Here is a 19895-nt window from a genome sequence, read left to right on the forward strand (position 1 = left end):
ATTCTTGCAAATTAACCAAAGTACACACTTTGTGTCCACATGCTATAAAGCATGGGTTTCTGAGCAGCCTAGTGATAAGTTAATTACTTAATTAATATACAAAACAAAAAGGAGAAATATGACCTTATTACTGGCTCAAGACCAGAATCTGGACATATAAGTAGAAGGAAAATGAAGCTTTGAAAGTGTTTGTGCTCACACACAGAGTAAAAAACATTCTAGTTCTTGCTATCCTGTAGAGCTTCAGAAAAAAAGTTTCTTTTTTGTTTCATACTTTTTTTCTGATTTTTTTTCTCTTACACTATTTTAGTAATTAATATGGCATGAACTAGAATTAGTATGCTTTACATAATCTAGAAACTGAATCAAAACTGCTTTCATGTGGCATAAATAAATGGTTTGGGAATATTACCTCTCATGTACCTGGGAAGGATTGTTTTAAATTCCACCAGATGGGTATTTCAATGGTAAAATAAGCCATATAATCAATTCATGTTATGTCAGCTATGCATCCTTTGGCTTGATAAGGAAATACTTTCCTATTTCATAGCATAGCCAATGATTTCTGAAGCTTCAAGGTACAAAGCAGGACCTCCATAACAATAAGAACAAAAGCAAACGTAACACCACAGTGGCACTGAAATAAAGATACCATAGCACAGCAGTTTTAGGACATATACAGAGAAACGGCTGCAAGCCCAGCTCAACCCAAATAAATTTCCACGGTAAGGAAAGCACGTTCAGACTTCAACATTGGTATTTCTAGAGGAAACCAAGGAATGGCATGAGAAACTTTGAAGTGCATTGCAAAAGATGAAATAGGTTTTCAGACGCTCTCAGGAGTTCATTTAGTTGAAAAAATTCAATGACAGCTGCCAGCAACTTTATAGTAACATTGAAGCCCCTATGTGATAATGCAAACTAGACTTTCAACGTGTTTTTGTGATCTGTATGACCTTCAGGAAAATTGATACCTTCACATTTATATGCATATTTCATTTTCAAAGCAAAATTTTAAATCACCACTTATTTTTGATCAGTGCTAATGCAGGATGAAAATTGGTTGGACCCTCCTAAGTGCTTAATTTTCCTAGCAGGGAAGGAAATGGAAAGCCTTCCATTGACTACTAAGATCTAGCATAAAAATAACACTGTACGTCCATCCCTTCTCCCATCCAAATTAAAGAGTAGAGCTAACAGTACAATCACAAATATCGCATTTTCTTTTAATATAATTCGCAATTTCTTTCTTCTAAGCACTGTTCTTACTTTTGGCTGCTCAGGAATCATCTCCCGTCTACTCTCCTAGGATTCATTTCTCTTGGCACTGTGTCTGTATTTCTTGGCCACATAGAATCACCTCCTACTGTACTTGTTAATCGTGCAATTGGCTATTTATAAATGAAGTCAAAGAGAGGTTTGATTCACAGGAGAGCATGGAGATATCTGTTTGGTCAGGTTAAAGGCCAAACCTCTTTCTTTATGCTGCTCTGATGTTACTCAGATCACCTGATGATCTGAGGATCTGATACTCGTTCTCAACTTGTGAGCAGTGAGTAGAGGAGATTAGAAGGTAACAGGAAACTGGCAGACAGACTGTGAATGTATTTCTTCTGGCTCTTTCTCCCATTATTTTTGGTCCGTGTAATGCAGAGGAAATACAGCACTGTGAGAATTCACAAGCTCTATTCAGAGCACTGAAGCCTTAAAGATGTTATTCGCTCTTCCATTTGCTGAAATTTCTTCTTTGCTTAGCTATCTCCAGAATGCCTGGAGGGACTGCACAGCATGACAGCACTTTATCTCTGATGGGGTCATAGGCAGGATAGGAATGACTGTGTACAACAACACCAATGGGCCACTGCATGAGCAAGAGCAGGATGGGAGAGATTTGGATGTGTGACCTCAAATGCAGGGCAGTTTAGACTCAAGATGAGTATTGCAAGGTCAACTTGAACTGGAGCATATTTTGCTAACAGCATGAAAAACAGTTGTGGAGAAAAAATATAGCTGCAATGATTTATTTTTATTTTTAGAAATATTATTATTATCTGGAATACAAATGGCATCATGGAATACAGACAACACCTAAATCCCTATAAAACCTCAACCCTGTCGAAGGCAGTGGAGACTGCCACTGACTTCACTAGAAACTCTTCAGCTTTTGGTAGCTCAAACTTTGTTTGTGGAGAAGCGATTGTTCAAGTAGGACTAGACACTGGCAAAACCTCAACTGAAGCTACCGAGTTCAGGCTTGAAGGACCTCCACGTACAGCTTTTGAATATGTCTAAAAAAAAAATGAGTGCAAGCTGGGACCAATGACTGCTTCACCTTTCTTTTCTTCTTTTTCTGATTAAAATTTCAAAAAGTAAAGCTCCTCCTCTCAAAACAACCCCCCATCAGAGAAATGTTACTAAACACTTTCAGTGTATTAATCTGAGGTGTAGCTCCCAAAAGATTTTGAACCAACATGAGCTATTTTCAATTAAAGCTAACACAGAAAAAGAGCAGAAATGTGGCTTTTGGGAAGCTTTGCTTAGAACACAGACCATTTATTCAATCACAAAAGGCTAGTTCTGTCTCAGCACACAATCAAAATGTTGACTGAGCATTTCCTCTCTTCCTTGTGAAACTACCAGTGCTGTCTGTGAGCTGATAGTCTGAAATCAATTCCTTATTAATTCTACATAATTTAAAACATATTTTTTTGCATATTTTTGTTAATTACTCATGTTTTAACTTCAGTGTTTGCAGTGTGCTACTAAAATGAAAACCCGGAGGACAAGATTCCTTTCCTTCTGTATCTGCATCCCTCTGACTGTGCTTTTGCTTATAAATTAAACAGATCCCTAGAGCAAAAGATGTGGCACAGCTCCTATTGACATGCATAGCTGCACTTCCGCGCCTTCCTGGAAAAGAATCTGTGGTTCCTAGGGGACAGCAGATTGAATGTGAGTCACCAGCATTACTCTGTAACAAATAGGACCAACCACATTCTGGCTGCAGGAGCACAGCCAGCAGGTTCAGCAGCAGGTTCAGCAAAGCCATCCTTCCCCTCTGTTCAGCATATTTAAGAATACTTTTGGAGTGCTGTGTACAGTTTTGGTCTTTCCAGTACAAGAAAGATCAACGTACTGCAGAATGTCCAGTGGAGGATCACCAAACTAGCCTGGGGCATATGAAGACAGGCAGAAAGAACGGCGTTTGCTCAGGTTGGAGGAGATAAAACTAAGGGGAAACCTTATTGCTGTTTAAACTATCTGATCAAAGGAAAAAGAGATGTGAGCAGCCTCTTCTTAGAGGTGCACAGTGACGGGACAAGAGGCAGTAGGCACAAGCAGAAATGGGAAGTTATGATGAGATGTTAAGAAGATAATGTCACAACGAAGGTGGTCAAATACTGACACAGGTTGCCCAGAGAGGTTTGGGAATCTTCATCCTTGGAGGTATTCAAGATTAAATTTAACATCGACCTCAGCAACCTGATCTGAGCAGATCTGTGTGAGTGCAGTGTTGGACTAGATGACTTCTGAAGGGCCCTTCCAACCTTAATTTGGTCATCCTCTAAATCCCACTTAATCAGTGTTGATACAAACTGTTGACTGGAAATGGTTTTTTGATCTCTGTATTGGGTTCAGTCCTGCTTAACATCTTCATTAACAATGTGGACGATGGGGCAGAGTGCACCCCAGGAAATTCATGGATGTAACAAAACTGGAGCAAGTGGCTGACTCACCAGAGGGCCACACAGCCATTGAGAGGGACCTTGACAGGCCCAGGTGGGCTGACAAAAATCTTACAAAGTTCAGCAAGGAGGAGTTCAGAGACCTGCACCTGGGGAAGAACAACTCCAGGTACCAGTACATGCTGAGGGCCATCCAGCTGGAAGGAAGCTCTGCAGAAAAGGGCCCGGGAGTTCTGGTGGACACCGAGCTGAACATGAGCCAGCAGTGTGCCCTCGCCACTAAGAAGATTAGCAGGATCCTTGGCTGTGTTAGGCAAAGTTTTGCCAGCAGGTCAATAGGGGTGATCCTTCCCCTTTACTCAGCACTGGAGAGGCTGCACCTAAAGTGCTGTGTCCAGTGCTGGGGGTCCCAGTCCAAGAGAGACAGGGACACACTGGAAAGAGTCCAATGGAGGGCTACCAAGTTGGTCAATCTCTCCAAGTGGAGCATCTCTCCCATGAGGAGAGGCTGAGAGAGCTGGGACTGTTCAGCTTGGAGAAGAGGAGGCCCAGGGAGGGTGTCATCAATGTGTATGAAGACTTAAAGGCAGAGTGCAAAGAAGACAGAGCCAGGCTTGTTTTGCTGATTTCCAGTGTCAGGACAAGAAGAAATGTGTACAAACTGGAAGATGAGAGGTTCCATCTGAACATCAGGAAGCACTTCTTTACCACATAGATGACTGAGCACTAGCACAGGTTGCCCAGAGAGGTGGTGGAGTCTCCGTCCTCAGAGACATCAAAAGCCACCTGGACATGGTCCTGGGCACCCTGCTCTGGGTGTCCCTGCTGGACCAGATAGACCCCAGAGGGCCCTTCCTACCTCAACCATTCTGTGATTCTATGATTAGGTTTCTCTTGCTGCAGCTGTGTAGATCTGTCCTCTCAAGTGGCCTGCATTTTACAAGAAAGAACGGGGATTGCAGTTGTGACCTAACTTTGGATAGTAGCCATGGAGATATGGGAAAGGGAAGACTTCTCCCCTCTCTACCTACACATATAAACAAAGGTCAGTCTCAGTCTGCTTCCAAACTTTATATTCTTGGCTGAAAAAGATGAACCAAATGCACAAGAGAGTCTAATTACAGCCTATGTACTCACCAGGAGCATGACATCAGTTTGGATTCTCTAGCATGTGCAATTCAAACTGTATCTTTCAACAGGATAGCCTTGGGAGAGTTGGTAGAGAAACACAATCTGTTCTCTTTAGTAAAACCTCTCTATGTTGCCAGCTACAAATATGGTACAGTAAGAGTGGACACCAAACAACCACACCCCAGCTATAAAATAAAAAGAAACCTTTTTCTACTTTATAAAATTTTTATGACACTCTTTTATAACCAGGATCTGATGAGAGGGCAGGAGAATGTTCCTAGTACAGATTCTGAAATGTAGATTGAAACCAGTGACCAGACAGGTTTAAAAATATTATCAGGGATAGTCAGAAAGTTTGCTTTGTTATCACAAAATACATTTCTTCCTCTGATTCAGCTTTCACACCGTATTTTTGTTACATCACACTTTTTTTTCATTGGGAGGGTGTTTCATTATGAAAACGATCTTTGTATGAATTCACACCCCTGACAGGGGAGATGCTGTAGTTTTCCAATGAGCTATTAAAATCCAAGACAAGCAAAATAAAATAGGGATTAAAAAGCAGAAAGACTTTTTTCTATATTAATGGCTGAATTAAAATACTAAAATACTTTCTCAACTGATTTCAACAATAAGAATAGAATTGATGAATGCTAGAAATCAAAACAAAAAGGAAGGAAAAAGAATTGTAAAAGTGAACTGATCCCAAGCACCAGCAACTGGAGGAAAAAAAGCTTGATTCCAGGACTTCTTGAGTCTAATATCACATTATCCCCAGTTTAGTGAAGCTCTCAGAGATCTTCCAATAAATAACAGTCCCAAGCTTATCTCCCATTAAAACTGGTGTGATTTAGCCATCTGTTTAAGTGCTTTAAGGCACTGGTTTCATACTATAAGTAAAATATTTCAATGAATAACAAATACTAACAAGGAAATGATGGCTAAGCTTAGAATAAGAAAAAAATCTCAGTTCTGGTAGTAAAATAGCTGCAAAACAGTTCGGCACCTTGGCAAATGGGTGGAAGCCCAACAAAGGAAACATTATAAAAAAAGGCAATTTACTTCTAAGGAATTTTCCAGTTCCCCTTTGCTGCTGCTGCAGTTACGTCTTTCATAATTATGCTTTTCTCCAGTGGTTGGCCTTCAAAGAGACTGCGGTGAAATCATTGGTTTGAATCTTCACCCATTAAAAGCAATTTTATGTTGTCATAACTTCATGGGAATTAAATGAGTTAAAACACCATAAAATTAGTCTCACATCATTGTTTGTTGCCATAGAAATAATTGCTGCTGGACAATGTTGCATAAGGGTCACACTGAGACATTAGCAGGCTAACAGACCTCATTCTATGTGATTTAGGCTGTTTATCCAGTTCCTTTGATTAATGCCAGAAGAAAGCGAACACATGAATCAAGCATGATTACTCTATCTGTAAAAAATGGCAATTTCTTTAATTGCTCTGCCTTATTATAGACAACACTGGGGTCTTCTATAAAATAAGCACTGCATGCCCTTTCCAGGTTGTATCAAAAGCCTTTGCTACCCTAGTCCTAGTCCTCCCCCCCCCAGCTTTTCTGAGAAATATCATGTCTCTGCATCAACCTGTTGAGTTCCACATGTAGGAAAACCAGACCACTTCTGAGCTGCTGGCTAACAGAAAGACGTGGAGGCTGAGTGCCTCCACTGCTAAAGACGATACTGGATACAGCATAAAACAAAAATTCTGGATGCTCTTTGCCCTGAATTGCAGAATGTTTCTTTTCACTAGCGATCAGAAATGCAGGAAGAGGAAGCACAAACCACTCACATATACAGTTTCTAAAAACAAACCACTTCAACCTGGTTAGAATCAAGATTAGACAAGCATGATGGCAAAAATCCAAATGTCCATCGGGCTCTGGGTCTTTATTAACCTGGGGATGAACAGGTGATGCCAAGTTTGGGGAATTTAGGGGGAAATTTCTTTCTTTGAGATAAAAGCATCCATGCATTGCCTAAATTCTACAGTAAATTCAGCAGAATAACTTACATGCTTAAAGCATGTGCTTAAATTCACAATAGTGGACGTATTTAAGCATACCTTTAAACTCATAGCAGTGAGCTCAATACATGTATCACTACAGGTTTTTGTTTTTTATAACAAGTTTACAGGATAACGCCAGAAATCTAAGGAAGGTCCAGATTTCTCAGAAATTAAAGTTACATCAAAATATCCAAACAATTATCATAAACATGCAAATCTTGTTGAAGGGAAGCTGAAAAGTCATACTTAATAGAGAACTTCTGCTGTATACAGTAACAATGCTATCGTACTCTGATACCAATCACCTGCCAGCACCTGGCTAACAGTGAAGTGAAAGGCCTTCCATGGAGGAAGTTTGAACTGCACATATGAATACGATGATTTATTTTTTTACTCATTTCTACATAGACTATATGTATCTTCATCTGCTCTACCAGAAGCAGAATTAGGTTGACAATTTCCATATTGTCATTCAAATTTTCCTTACTTCGGTAGTTTCTACAGGTGTTGTTTTACGTTCCGTATTAAATTCCCTTGCAATTATCTTTATTATTCATTAATTAGCTAGAAAGTAAATTTAGATCATTGCACTATATTGCATGCTAACTATGCACCATATTCCCACCATCTAATTTTAAATGTATAAGTAAATGAACTAACTGACAGCGCTGGGCACAAGTGACCTCTATTCCTATGAAGTGTGTTAAATACAAACACAGTGCATGGCTCCCCATTACTTGTCTAGTATTTCCCAACCTTGATTTAGTAGAAAGCAGTCTCCACCCTATCTCTGCCTTTTCTGATGACTGGCACAGAGTTATAGGTCTCCAGATACAACAGAATTTATGTGACATAAACCAAAATAAATCAGCCCCACTGGGAAACACATTCATCATGGAATGGAAACTTAAAACAAATGCAAAATTGTTCATTTTACCTTACCCTTTGACCTTGAGCTCCATCTCTTCCAGGTGAACCTGAGGCTCCTGGGACACCCTGAGCATTATAAAGGGAGGGCAAATGATGAGATCAACAGAATACAACAAAATCACTTCCCAATGATACTGTATGGCATGTTCTTGGATAAATGGGAGGAACTAGGGAGTCTGATAATGAGTGGGGCCATAGAGGAGATTTAGTAAAGAAGGTATTTCTGTGAAATGAGAGATGGTTAAACACACATTATTAAAAACCACAGGCTTCACATTCCCTAGTGCAATCCTCTGTTAGTAACATTGACAATTTAGTCACATCAGGCTTCCTGTGCCACTAAGTTGTAAAGAAATCTACGTCAATGCAGTGCTTTGTCAATATAACTCCACTGCAGGAATCAGTGTCTTAACCTAAAAATGGAATTGATATTTTTCTCTCTCTCTCTTTTTTTTTTTTTTTCTAAAACGGAGTCTGCTACCATTTTGTTTGAAATCAGCGCAGCCATATCAAAGGGGAAATATCTGCTTGAGTACCATTTCAAATTACATCCAGCAGAGCTTCACGTTGTTCAAATGAAATCTCACTCTGGCTCATGAAGGCTGCAGACCAGCAGTCTGGGACCATTACTGTTGTGGTCCAGAAGGCTGACAAAACTGATTTATGAGGAAGGACTGTATGAGTTTACTGTCCCTAGAACATATGAACAAGAGGGGGGAACCTGGGAACAACCAACAAATACTGGAGGGATATAATCAGAAGAAAAGTATTTGAAAAGGGAAGAACAAATGACCCCAGGAAGTAGCGTTAAGTTGGAACGCAAACTCCAGACCAAATGGCAGACACCAAATTGAATAAGATTAGCTGAAATTTACAACTTTCTAAGATGCTGATCTTGTGAAAGATATCATAAAGAACAATTAAGTTACTGATCCATCCTCCTACGTAATTTCATAAGGAATTTGCTGAGTTTAAAGGCAAACCAAGCAGATGCTACCGATTATTCACTACATAAGCAGAAATCTAAGAGTCCATAGTTTCTGAGTCCATAAAGTCCCTGTTTTTAACAAGGTCAAGCAAACAACAGCAAACAACTGGTTCTTCAGGTCCTGAATGATTTGGTCACTGCATACCAGGACACCTAGATTCCTGCTCCTAAACCTCCACTCAAATTTAGCACAGCAACACACTTCTTGGCAGCTTTGGATATGTGCTTTGAATTCAAAATTATGCCGATTCAACATTCAAACATAGTAAATGACAGGTTGAAGAATAACTTAGGGAATACCTGCAGGCCAGGAAAACCAAGATCTCCCTTCTCTCCCTTTTCACCTGGTGGCCCCTGCCGATTAAGAATCACACATTGTAAAACAAATATATGGTTATTTTCCTATTTGCAATAGTTCTTTTCAGCATCTTTATGAAAAGAAAAAACAACCAACAACCACACAAACAAACAAAAAATACTTTTTCATTTTGAAATCAAACCTCAATTTGCAAACCTGTAAGTGAAGATTAACGAATCCAGAAAATAAATAAAATAAAATTCATTTTAAAAGACTTCAGAATTAACCTGGCAAAACTATACCCATTGTGTTACAAAAAAGGTAGCTGTTTTCTCTTCTGCTCAAAAGAATCCACTTCAGCCCTCAGGAATATTTCCTATAATGATGAATCCTCTGGATTTCTATGGAATGTATGTATGATAAAGATAAACTAGATAAAGAACTAATTCTAATTAACTTCTATGCAGCAACACCATTCGTCTACTAAAGAACCATTCTTATAATTAATGTATTCTGTATTATTTTCTGATGAGAGCATCACGAATATTCTGTTTTGAGAAATCATTTCATTATATTCTTACAGCAGTATTGTAAAAAGAAGAAAGAGCATTATACCATAGTAAATTTGGGAAAAAAAGTCTAGCAGAAAAATATATGTATCTGGTACTTCTCAAGATTTGTGTGTACCCATCTACTGGAAAGGTATATAAAATAAATTAGCCCTGCTGGTACATTATTCTACCAGTGGGTCTTTATGACAATATTCTGAGACTTATTTCACAACAGCATTGCAAACTCTAATCATCTCCTGTGATGACAGACTCCTTAAATGCAGTGAATACTATTGCTTAATTTTGGCAGCAGATAAGGTGTTCTTGCTTGGATATACCTTTCAAGTCAAAACTCATCTGCAATGAGCAATACCAGAACTTGAAGATATCATAAAAGATCAGTATTTTGGTTTGGGGCCATGTTACAACCCTCACCACGACTCTTTTTCCATGTCCCAAGGCCTGGATGCTCATACCTGGGTCATATTCTAAGGTTGATCAAATCCCTCCAGCCACCTAGAAGTTCCTATCCAAATACAAACAGAAATGCTGGCACTGCATGCACTTCCACTGTAGGTTAAACCCAGATCTGTGATTGCAACTCAAATTTAATATTCAGATTCTGGTCAGGACTCCAAAAGGTATTTCACTCCAATCTAAGATAAAGCCCTGTTCCAAACATTACAGAAAAGAACCCTATTCCTTTAGTGAGTCTCACTGGAAGTCCTTGAATAGAAAGTCCGCTGGGTCCTTGTGGTCCTGGAGGTCCCTGAGGTCCAGGAACACCAATTTCACCTCGAGGTCCATCTGGTCCCTAAAGTTGTACAGAACATAAGTTAAACTCTCATCGTATGGACAAAGGCAGCTTCTGTTTAAAGAATTCAGTGCCAATAGACTCAAAAACATCTGAAATAGGAGTTAACACTTGAGTGAACAGTTAGGGTTCCATTTGAAAAAGGACTGGTTCCTTTATAAATACAAAAAAAGAAAAAAAAAGGGGGGGGGAGATTTATGCTGTGATAGCAGCATTCTGAAATTTATTTATTTCATCAAGGAACAAGCATGACAAGCAATTGTTATGAAAAGAGATGCACCAAACACCAATGGCAATTCTCTATGCATTTTCCCCAACAACGGCAGAAGCAATCTGGGATTTATTTCACAGTTTATGTGCAGCAGGGAAAAAATGAGAACCTGTGCATCTGACAACAGTAAAGTGCTGTGCAAAGTACCTTTGGACCTGGATCTCCACGATGACCTTTGGCACCTCTGACACCTGGGCCACCCTGTAAAGCACAAGCACAGGATTTGCTGAAAACCAAAACCCTCAAATAAACAGAAATGAAATCCAGAACAGCCCAAAGAGTTCATTCTTGTTCTTGAATCATAGTGAATATCCTGTCCAGATTCTTCCAGTGGAGTAATTAAACTGAGAACATATTGAAGTGTGGTCATACACAGGAGTGGATTTAAACACGTATGTAACTACTTTCCAGAGCCAAGAATGCACACCATGTAAGCATCACAATAACACTGAAAGCTGCCATAGGGATGGAAGTGCATACATGTGGTCATGGGTTCCCCTCCAGATGCCGAAACCTCCTGCACATCTGTCTGCCCTCCCCAGGATCACCACATTGTTAAAGGCCAAGTTTCCAATTACTTAGGAATATTTTTCACCAAGGACAACTCCAGGATCTAGTTGATCTTCCATGATTAAACGTAGAGCTACACTTAGGTAAAATAATCGTTGCCCGTTTCTCTTTTTTTTTTTACATTTTTTTTTCCAGTGGTGCCTACATCTGTTAATCATTTATTAACCAACTGTTGACTTTTTTATTAGCATCATCTGAAACACTGGAGTTGTATATACCTATGGATGGCTGCCATGAATGTGTTTTGCATATACATGTTGGATGTGCTTTGTCCTCTAGGACAGTATAAATAAAGATTGTTTTTCACTTTTTTCAGATCAATTTCCGTCTTCCCCCACTTGAGTGTATTGCTCAGTCTCTTGGGATATAAGATTGCAGGGACTTTGCCCTTCTTTGTACTCAAAAAGGACCATGTACAGCACCATAAGTGAACGGTGTTATTTTAAATAGGAATGTCAACTACAGAAATGTTTGGTTGTACCAGAGTACTCCTGCTCTTCAATGAAGGTATCACAATACAGTCTTTGTGTGATCTCAGTGAGTTTTCTACTCATTGTCCCTGTTCCTTCAGCCTTCTCACTTCCATTCCATAGCTCCATAACCACAACCCATTCTGTTGCTGTCAAGCCCCAGCTCCAACATAAAATCTTATCCCATGCTTTTAACAGAATCACGTTCCAGTTGCTAGTTCCCAAATTCCAGGTCCTCACATTTCTGCATTCCAGTCCAGTAGCTTCCCTCTGCCCTTTCTTCTACCTCTGCCTTTCTCCTACCTCTCTATCAGATTAAAAATTCCTACACAAATGCTCATCAGAGTAATGACAGCTATTTAACATAATCACACAGTTTTCTCCCATTTTGTTCTCTGAAACATTAACTTTTTTTTTTTTTACTCAGTAAGGATATATATTTAAAAATAGCCTGATGATGACCCATTAAATCATATGATGATGACCCATTAAATCATATGTTTTAAGATTCACAACAAGTTTCACTTAGCCATGTTTTGAACCCGGTAACCTTTGCATCATAAAATCCTGAGTTCCAGAAGAGCCTTGATTTAAGTTGAAAACATCACAAAAGCCTCCCTTATTTTTCTCATAAACTTATTTTGGTAGTTAAGCCCCAGCACTACTAAACTTGTGTGACTAATTTCACATTTTTCATTACTTTGACTTCAAGTTTTAGCCAAGAATTCCTGTTATGTCTTTTTCTGTTATTTTAAAATAACTTCTTTATAGTCAGTACTTTCCCCCAGAAACAGTTCTTAATCAACTGTGATCAATTCACATCCTTCTCTTCTTTTTTTTTAGTGGTTAAAACCTATGAAGTACTGAAAGTTTTCATTGCAATTAAACTTCTCCAGTCCTCCAATACTGTTTTTTGTCTCCTTCCTCACCTTCTCCAGTTCTGTAGCACTCCTCTCACAATGAAGGAATCAGGTTTGTGTGCTATCTTAGTTTTACATGGGGGAATTCAAACAGCATGATCAAATTCTGGCAGATTAAGCCATAAAAACAGTAACCCATAATGAAAACTGCCAGATAATCTTAACTCTAAACAATACTTTGTCTTACCCAAAATGACCCACTTTCTAAAAGATCTTAAATAATGTATTCCAGAGATACAGTCCCAAACAAATGGAAGCCTTTTATTGTGAGTCTTTTTTAGTATAATGTTTAAAACTGGCTACATGGAAGAATTCTGATCCCTAAAACAGAAAAATCCTTGGCTTAGAGAAAAGTCACATGATATTTTAACAGCTTGGAGCAGTATTGACCAGACATAGCACATGTGACTATGTGACTTTCTGACTCTTGGTTGGCTCAGAGACATACCCTGTTAATTATTTATTTTTTTGCTCTGCTTTTTCCTAGACCTCTTACTTTTTTTTTTTTTTTTTTTTTTTTTTTCTTTCCTGAGCTATGCCATTTAATTCCCTGGCAAAATAAAATATCACTCTTAAGAGGCTGAGTTCCAGAATCACATGCTCCCCTGACCAGGCAATGATTTTTCTACTTGATTTTAAATTTACTCTTGCATAGAACTATCCTACTCAAAATACTCCTAATCCTAAATATAATAAATAACAGTACATTATTTTATTCCCAGATTGAGCTTTGGCATTTCTTGATCTGCATGCATTTTGAACTGTAGCAACACACATCCTTCCGATCACATAATTTTTAAACATGTTTTATTTTACTGTGAGATGTGGTTAAAGGACTTGTGAATTATCTCACTGTTTTTTTCACAGAAACAATCTGGACACCAGTACATGGGAATTAAAACCTTAATCCATACTTGATTCATAACCTACATTCAAATAGAACAGAACAGAATATTTTTTTCCTTGTTCAAGATACACTTCTTCAATGAAATGTCTCCTGAGTTGCTTTTAAAGTTTTTGTACCCAGAGCTTGAAGAACAGTTCTTGCAAAAAGACTAACGTCTGAGTTGTTGCTAGGATAAACATCTGCTGGGATCTAATATGTGAATATCTTATGTGCAAGTTAATTTTATTGCTGAACATGTATCTCATGTAATTTGAGTACTTTCAGAAACTTGTTTTCCTTCACGTTCTTCACTGGCTCTTTACCTTCAAAACATGCTCTTGTAGCATCCAGAACACAGTAAGAGCAGAGAAACATAAAGTTTTAACTTGTTCACAAAATGGCCTTATGTCAACCTTGCCTAGCAAGCAGCCCTAAAATGGCAATCAGAGTTCTCAATCTATTTGTAAAAGAAAAAAATACATGACCATTCTACATATATTCTAGTTAGGATTCTCTTAAACTAAACCAGTAATACACCACTGTAAACAAAGCCTACAACTTTTTTAAACTGCCAGAAATCAGCCTTGTGATGTGAGATTGAGTTATCCGACCTTTATCATCCATATCTCAGTTGTCTGGTTCGATCTGACACCTTCCAAAAGCCAACATAGAGAAAGGGAATTTATCCCCTAAGATACTACACTGAGATGGAAGAAAAAGTTAAACAACTGTCTTCTAGAGGAGACTGTCTAGTTCCACTTACTGGGTGACTGAAGTTTTTTTACAGCATATTACTTGACTTCTTTGCTATAAATGGAATGTCATTTTTATCCCTTTGCCAATACTTGAAACCCTAACTCAATCTTATTAGATATACAATGGCAGTATGTTCACATGTCTTGGATAAAGGTGGCCACTGCACAATTTGGTACAGTTGAGTAAAACCAGAAGAAAACCTTACCGGTGGTCCAGGAGGCCCAAGAGGACCCTTATTAGCTTCTGAACAGGAACAAGCATGAGGAAGGGCAGGGCAATTTTCCTCATCTCTCTAAGGAAAGATCAAGATAGGATGAGATTGATGTCTTTGATTCAGAAGTTAAGAATTTTATTAATCTAGGACATAATACTGCATGGGTGCCTTAAAAGCACCCACTTGATTTAGAAACATACATCACATTAACTACCAGTAGGACAAATAATTCAAGTACACTTGGGCTTTTTTTTGAAAACTCTTAACCATCTATTTCATTAAAATAATGCCTCAATAGAAGAAAAAAAAAAAAAGAGAGAGAAAAAAAAGTAAATTCTACAGTTATTGAAAAAGGTTTCTTACCAAGCCAGGAAGCTCACAGCATTTGTCTCGATTGGCCCATGAAGTAGCACAAACAATGTCAAACATCTGTAACTGCAACTGTTTTAAAACAAAGAGGTTTTAAAAGATGACTGTTAGTTTCAAGATCAGTGCAAAACAGAACCATCAGAAAGAAAAGCAACCTTCATTCAAGCACTCAGTCTAGGCAGAGGAAAGGCTACCAAACTTGTTCACAAGTTAGAGCAGCTAGCCACAAATACTCTAACTTAAATGGTAAAAGGTTTGTGTTGTAACCAATTTGTCCAAACTATGAGCCATGATGATGACCTAACTACTCAAGGTTAAATGTTATAGACATTTGTTTGATGAACTCTACCTCCTTGATTCAATTCATGATTTCATCCAATGGTGAGTCTCAATATTTTTTTTCGAGCAAAAGAGGCACCAAGAAACAGGCTTAAAAGAGTTTAGCTTCTCAAAATTGAGTAATTTATCTTATCCCATTGGTCTGGTGCTCAGATTTTATCTGGGACAAGGTCTCCTCCAGCCTATTGCATACACTGGAGCTGAGCCACAAAAAATATTTATCATCGTCTCCAGTTCTATTTTATTTTAGAATGTGCCCTCTCTTATCCATATTAACCCCAGGCAACGAATGTTTAAGCATGGTGAAAAGCTTTCTCAACACGACAACTTTGGTTAGAAAGAAAAATTCCTACCTCACGTCTGGGAACATGGTTTGGACAAGAATTTAATCTAGAGAACACACATTTGGTAAAAATAACAGCCATTAGGTACTCAGAAACAATATACTAAATAGAACTCAATGGCAAAACCAATTGTCTCCATTATAGCACTGAACTGAACAAAGGGGTCTAGAGAGATGAAGCTTTATGCAGTTTCTATTTCTATTCTTTTTCCATGCCTCATTTATGTGCATACTGAGTAGAGAAGGGAATGGAACAGAACACTCCATTAAATTAACCCCACATGTTAAAAATATTGAGGAATGGCTAGCGATAGAAGAATGATCTTTAGTTTTGCTCCTATATTCATTTAAGCAATTGCAAATGATTATTTTAAGTGGTATTATATTAATGCTAGAACAGAGGGAGGAAATTAAAGATTTTCTTAAAACTCCATTGCTTCTAGAGGTATTAAAATGAAATACAAATGTGCACCTTTGGTTTTGCTTCATTTTTTTCTTACAGAAGTCAACTGTTATGTTTTAAACAAAGGGATACTTTCATATACATACAATTTCTCCTTATCTGACAGCTGTTTTGTAGACATACCATACTACAGATACAGACATATCTGAGCTGGCTCCGTGTTCAACAACTTGGGCAGCTGAAGTGCAGCATGAAGGTAGCTTTTGGACATTTGGGTTGGCTCCACAAAGTCCTATCCTGAGTCAAATAAACCCGTTTCCCTACCTATGTCAAATACAAGCTGGCTCCACGTAGAGCTTCTTAGATGCCTTGCCACTACGTATCCCTGGGCTAGTTCCAGGAGCACTCATTACTTGAGCAGGGTGTCACATGAGCATACTGCCCTGGGACTCAAAATGATGCTGGGCATTTGCATGGTACCACACTTGAGCAAGTAAGACATCCCCAACAAGGAATTCAGAAACACCTCAGCTGGTTGTGCAGAAATCAGTTCAGGACCAGAGGTAATTAGTATTGCCATTTTTTCCATGACCCAGTCCATCCCAAGCTGTTTTCTTATCCTGAATAACGGAAGGCTTACATTATTGGCTAGATTTATGCAGCCCTACATAGGCATGTATATGCATTCATATACTGGATTTGACAATCTAGAGATCCATAGTAACAAAACATGTTGGTGTAAAATAAAGACCAAATAGACTTTCTCTGAATTGCTGTATTCACCATCCAAATGTTGAATGAGTCAGTATTCTTATTTTAAAATATTATGTGGGTTGCTCTGACTCAAGCTAAATAACTAAACAAAGCTTTCTTTGCTACTATTAGGCATTTATTCATAAGTCTGTGTATTCATGATTTTGCTTTCTAGATATCCAATATTGCAAGCAGAGCCAGTAATTCAGAAAAGTCTGTCCATCCTTATCTAATCAGGCATGGTTTTGTAAAACTTTTCCAACAGCCAACTACATCACATCTTACTTCTTTTGACAGTACACACATGGAGGTAAAAATAAATAAATAAATAAATAAATTTTAATGAAAATTAAATATTAATAAAGCCAAAGTTTGTGAATTGTATATAAACAATGTTTTAAACCTTGACTTTTCATTCAGTCTCACTGAAGGAATAAAGATCATTACTTGCTGCTTGTCAGGGACAAGTTTCCCTGCTCTAGCTGTCTGGACTTTCTAACCTGGAGATGCCCTCTTAATAAGGATTGTTAAAAGTGTTATGAACTTTTAGCTTAATCCTCTTTTTATTCCATCTATCTCTGATAAATTTCTGTCCATTCATTAAACTGTAGAACACTGTATGCATTGGTGGGAAAAAATATTGATTTGGGAGATACTCCCTCAAAATTGTTTTGTAAATCCTAGAATCATAAAATATCCTGACTTGGAACGGACCCACGTGGATCATCAAGTCCAACTCCTGGATCCACACAGGACCACACAAAAATTCAGACCATGTGTCTGAGAGCGTTGTCCAAACACTTCTTGAACTCCAGCCGGCTCAGTGCCGTGACCACTGCCCTGGGGAGCCCATCCCAGTGCCCGACCACCTCTTGGTGCAGAACCTTTCCCTAACCCCCAGCCTGACCCTCCCCTGTCCCAGCTCCATGCCGTTCCCTCGGGTCCTGTCGCTGTCCCCAGAGAGCAGAGCTCAGCGCCTGCCCCTCCGCTCCCCTCGTGAGGGAGCTGCAGGCTGCCATGAGGCCTCCCCTCAGCCTGCTCTGCTCGGGGCTGAACAAACCAAGGGACTTCAGTGTTCCTCACACATCTTGCCCTCTAGATCATTCACCATCTTTGCCTGCCTTTGGACATTCTCTAACAGCTTTATGTCATTTTTATATTGTGGAACCCAAAACTGCACAGAGCACTCAAGCTGAGGCCACCCCAGCACAGAGCAGAGTGGATCACCTTCCGTGACCAGCTAGGAGCGCTGTGCTTGATACGACCATGGTAGTGCTGGCCCTTGGGGCTGCCAGAGCACACTGGTGAACTCATATTCAACCTAACAACAACCAGAACTTTTCCAGAATGCTTTTCCATGGGGCTGCTCTCCAGCCTCCCATTCCCCAGTTGGGACATATAACCAGGGTTGTCCCAGCCCAGGTGCAGAATCCATCACTTGTGCTTGTTAAACATCATGCAGCTGGTGATAGCCCAGCCCTCTAATTTGCCAGGATCTCTCTGCAAGGCTGCCCTACCCTTGAGAGAGTTAACAGCTCCTCCCAATTTAGTGTTATCTGCAAACTGATTTAGTATACATTGGAGTCCTGTGTCCAGGTCATTTATGAAAACATTAAAAAGAACTGATCCTAAAACGGAGCCCAGGGGAACCCCCACTAGCAATGGGACACGAGCCTGATGTAACCCCATTTACTATTAACCTTCAAACCAAACGTATCAGTCACTTGTTCACCTATTGCATTATGGTTTTATCTAGCTGTATGCTGGACATTTTGTCCAGAAGGATACTGTGAGACAGTATCAAAAGCTTTGAAATTCAGGTGATTTAATTGGTTTCATTTTTAAAAAAATACACTGAAAGCCTTCTGACAATGTTAGACATTGCCATGTAAGCATGGTCAGAAGCAAATGTCCACAATATTATTCCAAAGTAACATGTTGCCTGTATTTTAAGTAACACACATCCCTAAAACTAAAATACAAGCATTTCATGAAAACATAGCTGGTGAAAACAGAAAATTTCTGAGCAATCCAAAAATTCCAATGCTCATGTAAATTCAAAATTATTTTCAAAATTTTTAGAAAAAGTTATTTTTCTCATATTCATGGCTTTATGAGCCCCTTAAAACTGTGAATATACTGGGACAGACTAAATCCCAGTACCCCATTTTCAACAATGGCACGACTGAAATCTAAGGAAGCACAAAGATGTAAGTCATACTTCTCCCTTACAGTCTACTAGCGTCCCATGACATTCAGATCAGGGATTTCTTACCCCAGATTTCTTTCTCCATGGTTAGTAACACCAACTATTTCCCCTCCATTAATTTGTCAAGACATCCCTAGAATCTTACACACTTGCCTTCCACAAAATTCTCATTACTCATTACTACCTGTTGTGTGAAGAACCACTATCCTGCCTCCTACCAGTTTCCCTTGATGGCCTTTAACTTTTGTAAAATATAAGAAACCACCTCCTTTCATTCAAAACTTGTGACTATTCACACAAATTCTTCTCGCTATGAATAAAACGTGCAAAATGGAGACATTAAGGCATGGTATTTGCATGCTTTCTTGACCTGCTTGTAACTTGGTATATGTGGTAAAATTTGATGGCAACTAAACAGTCATATGGATTAAAGAAGTTATTTTTTCAGCTACACATTTGTTGTCTTATATAAGCTTTACAGTTCATTTGAACAAAACCAAATTTTTCAGTGAGTGGGTAATCTGACTTATCTCTTATAGATTCCTTGGTTCTAACAAAAGACACCATTTCTTTCCACTTCTCTTTACAAAGCCTCCTTTAATTCCAAGTTCTTCTACATTTGCCTTTTTCTGTTTCTATTGGAAAGTGACTACAAAGGTTTCTCTGTGTAATTGTCTTTACAGGCTTGGTATAATTATTATTCGTAAATTTAAGCCCTAAAGGCTCATTTTTGTACACAGAGATATACTCTGAGGGCTTATTTTTGACTAAACAGAGTATCTCCATATAATAACAAGTAAATACATTTTTGAAACCTCATTCCTATTCAAATCAAGCCTTGAGTTCAAGGTTCACATTCTATGCTAACCTCTTTCTAGGGTCAAAAAAGTTCAGAGAAAACCAGCAAACAATGCTGAAAAGCAAAGCCTTCCCAAGATCCTCACCAGACTGGCAAGTCTCCCGCAGCAAC

At 38.8% G+C, this 19895-nt stretch overlaps 1 protein-coding gene across 5 annotated transcripts in view; it reads right to left on the bottom strand.

Annotated features, from left to right (window-relative positions):
- The window catches only part of COL14A1 (collagen type XIV alpha 1 chain), a 125449-nt gene that overhangs the window by 17440 nt on the left and 88114 nt on the right, over positions 1–19895 (bottom strand). For all 5 annotated transcript variants that reach the window (XM_038175298.2, XM_072034352.1, XM_072034353.1 and 2 more), the window contains exons 35-40: positions 14873–14950; positions 14501–14587; positions 10841–10894; positions 10327–10422; positions 9060–9113; positions 7784–7837 (exon numbers count right to left, since the gene is read on the bottom strand). In XM_038175298.2, the coding sequence (XP_038031226.2) occupies positions 7784–7837; positions 9060–9113; positions 10327–10422; positions 10841–10894; positions 14501–14587; positions 14873–14950 (423 nt within the window). The remainder of the gene's footprint in view (positions 1–7783; positions 7838–9059; positions 9114–10326; positions 10423–10840; positions 10895–14500; positions 14588–14872; positions 14951–19895) is intronic.

This window comes from Anas platyrhynchos, chromosome 2 (genome assembly GCF_047663525.1).
Source record: "Anas platyrhynchos isolate ZD024472 breed Pekin duck chromosome 2, IASCAAS_PekinDuck_T2T, whole genome shotgun sequence".
Lineage (NCBI taxonomy): Eukaryota > Metazoa > Chordata > Aves > Anseriformes > Anatidae > Anas > Anas platyrhynchos.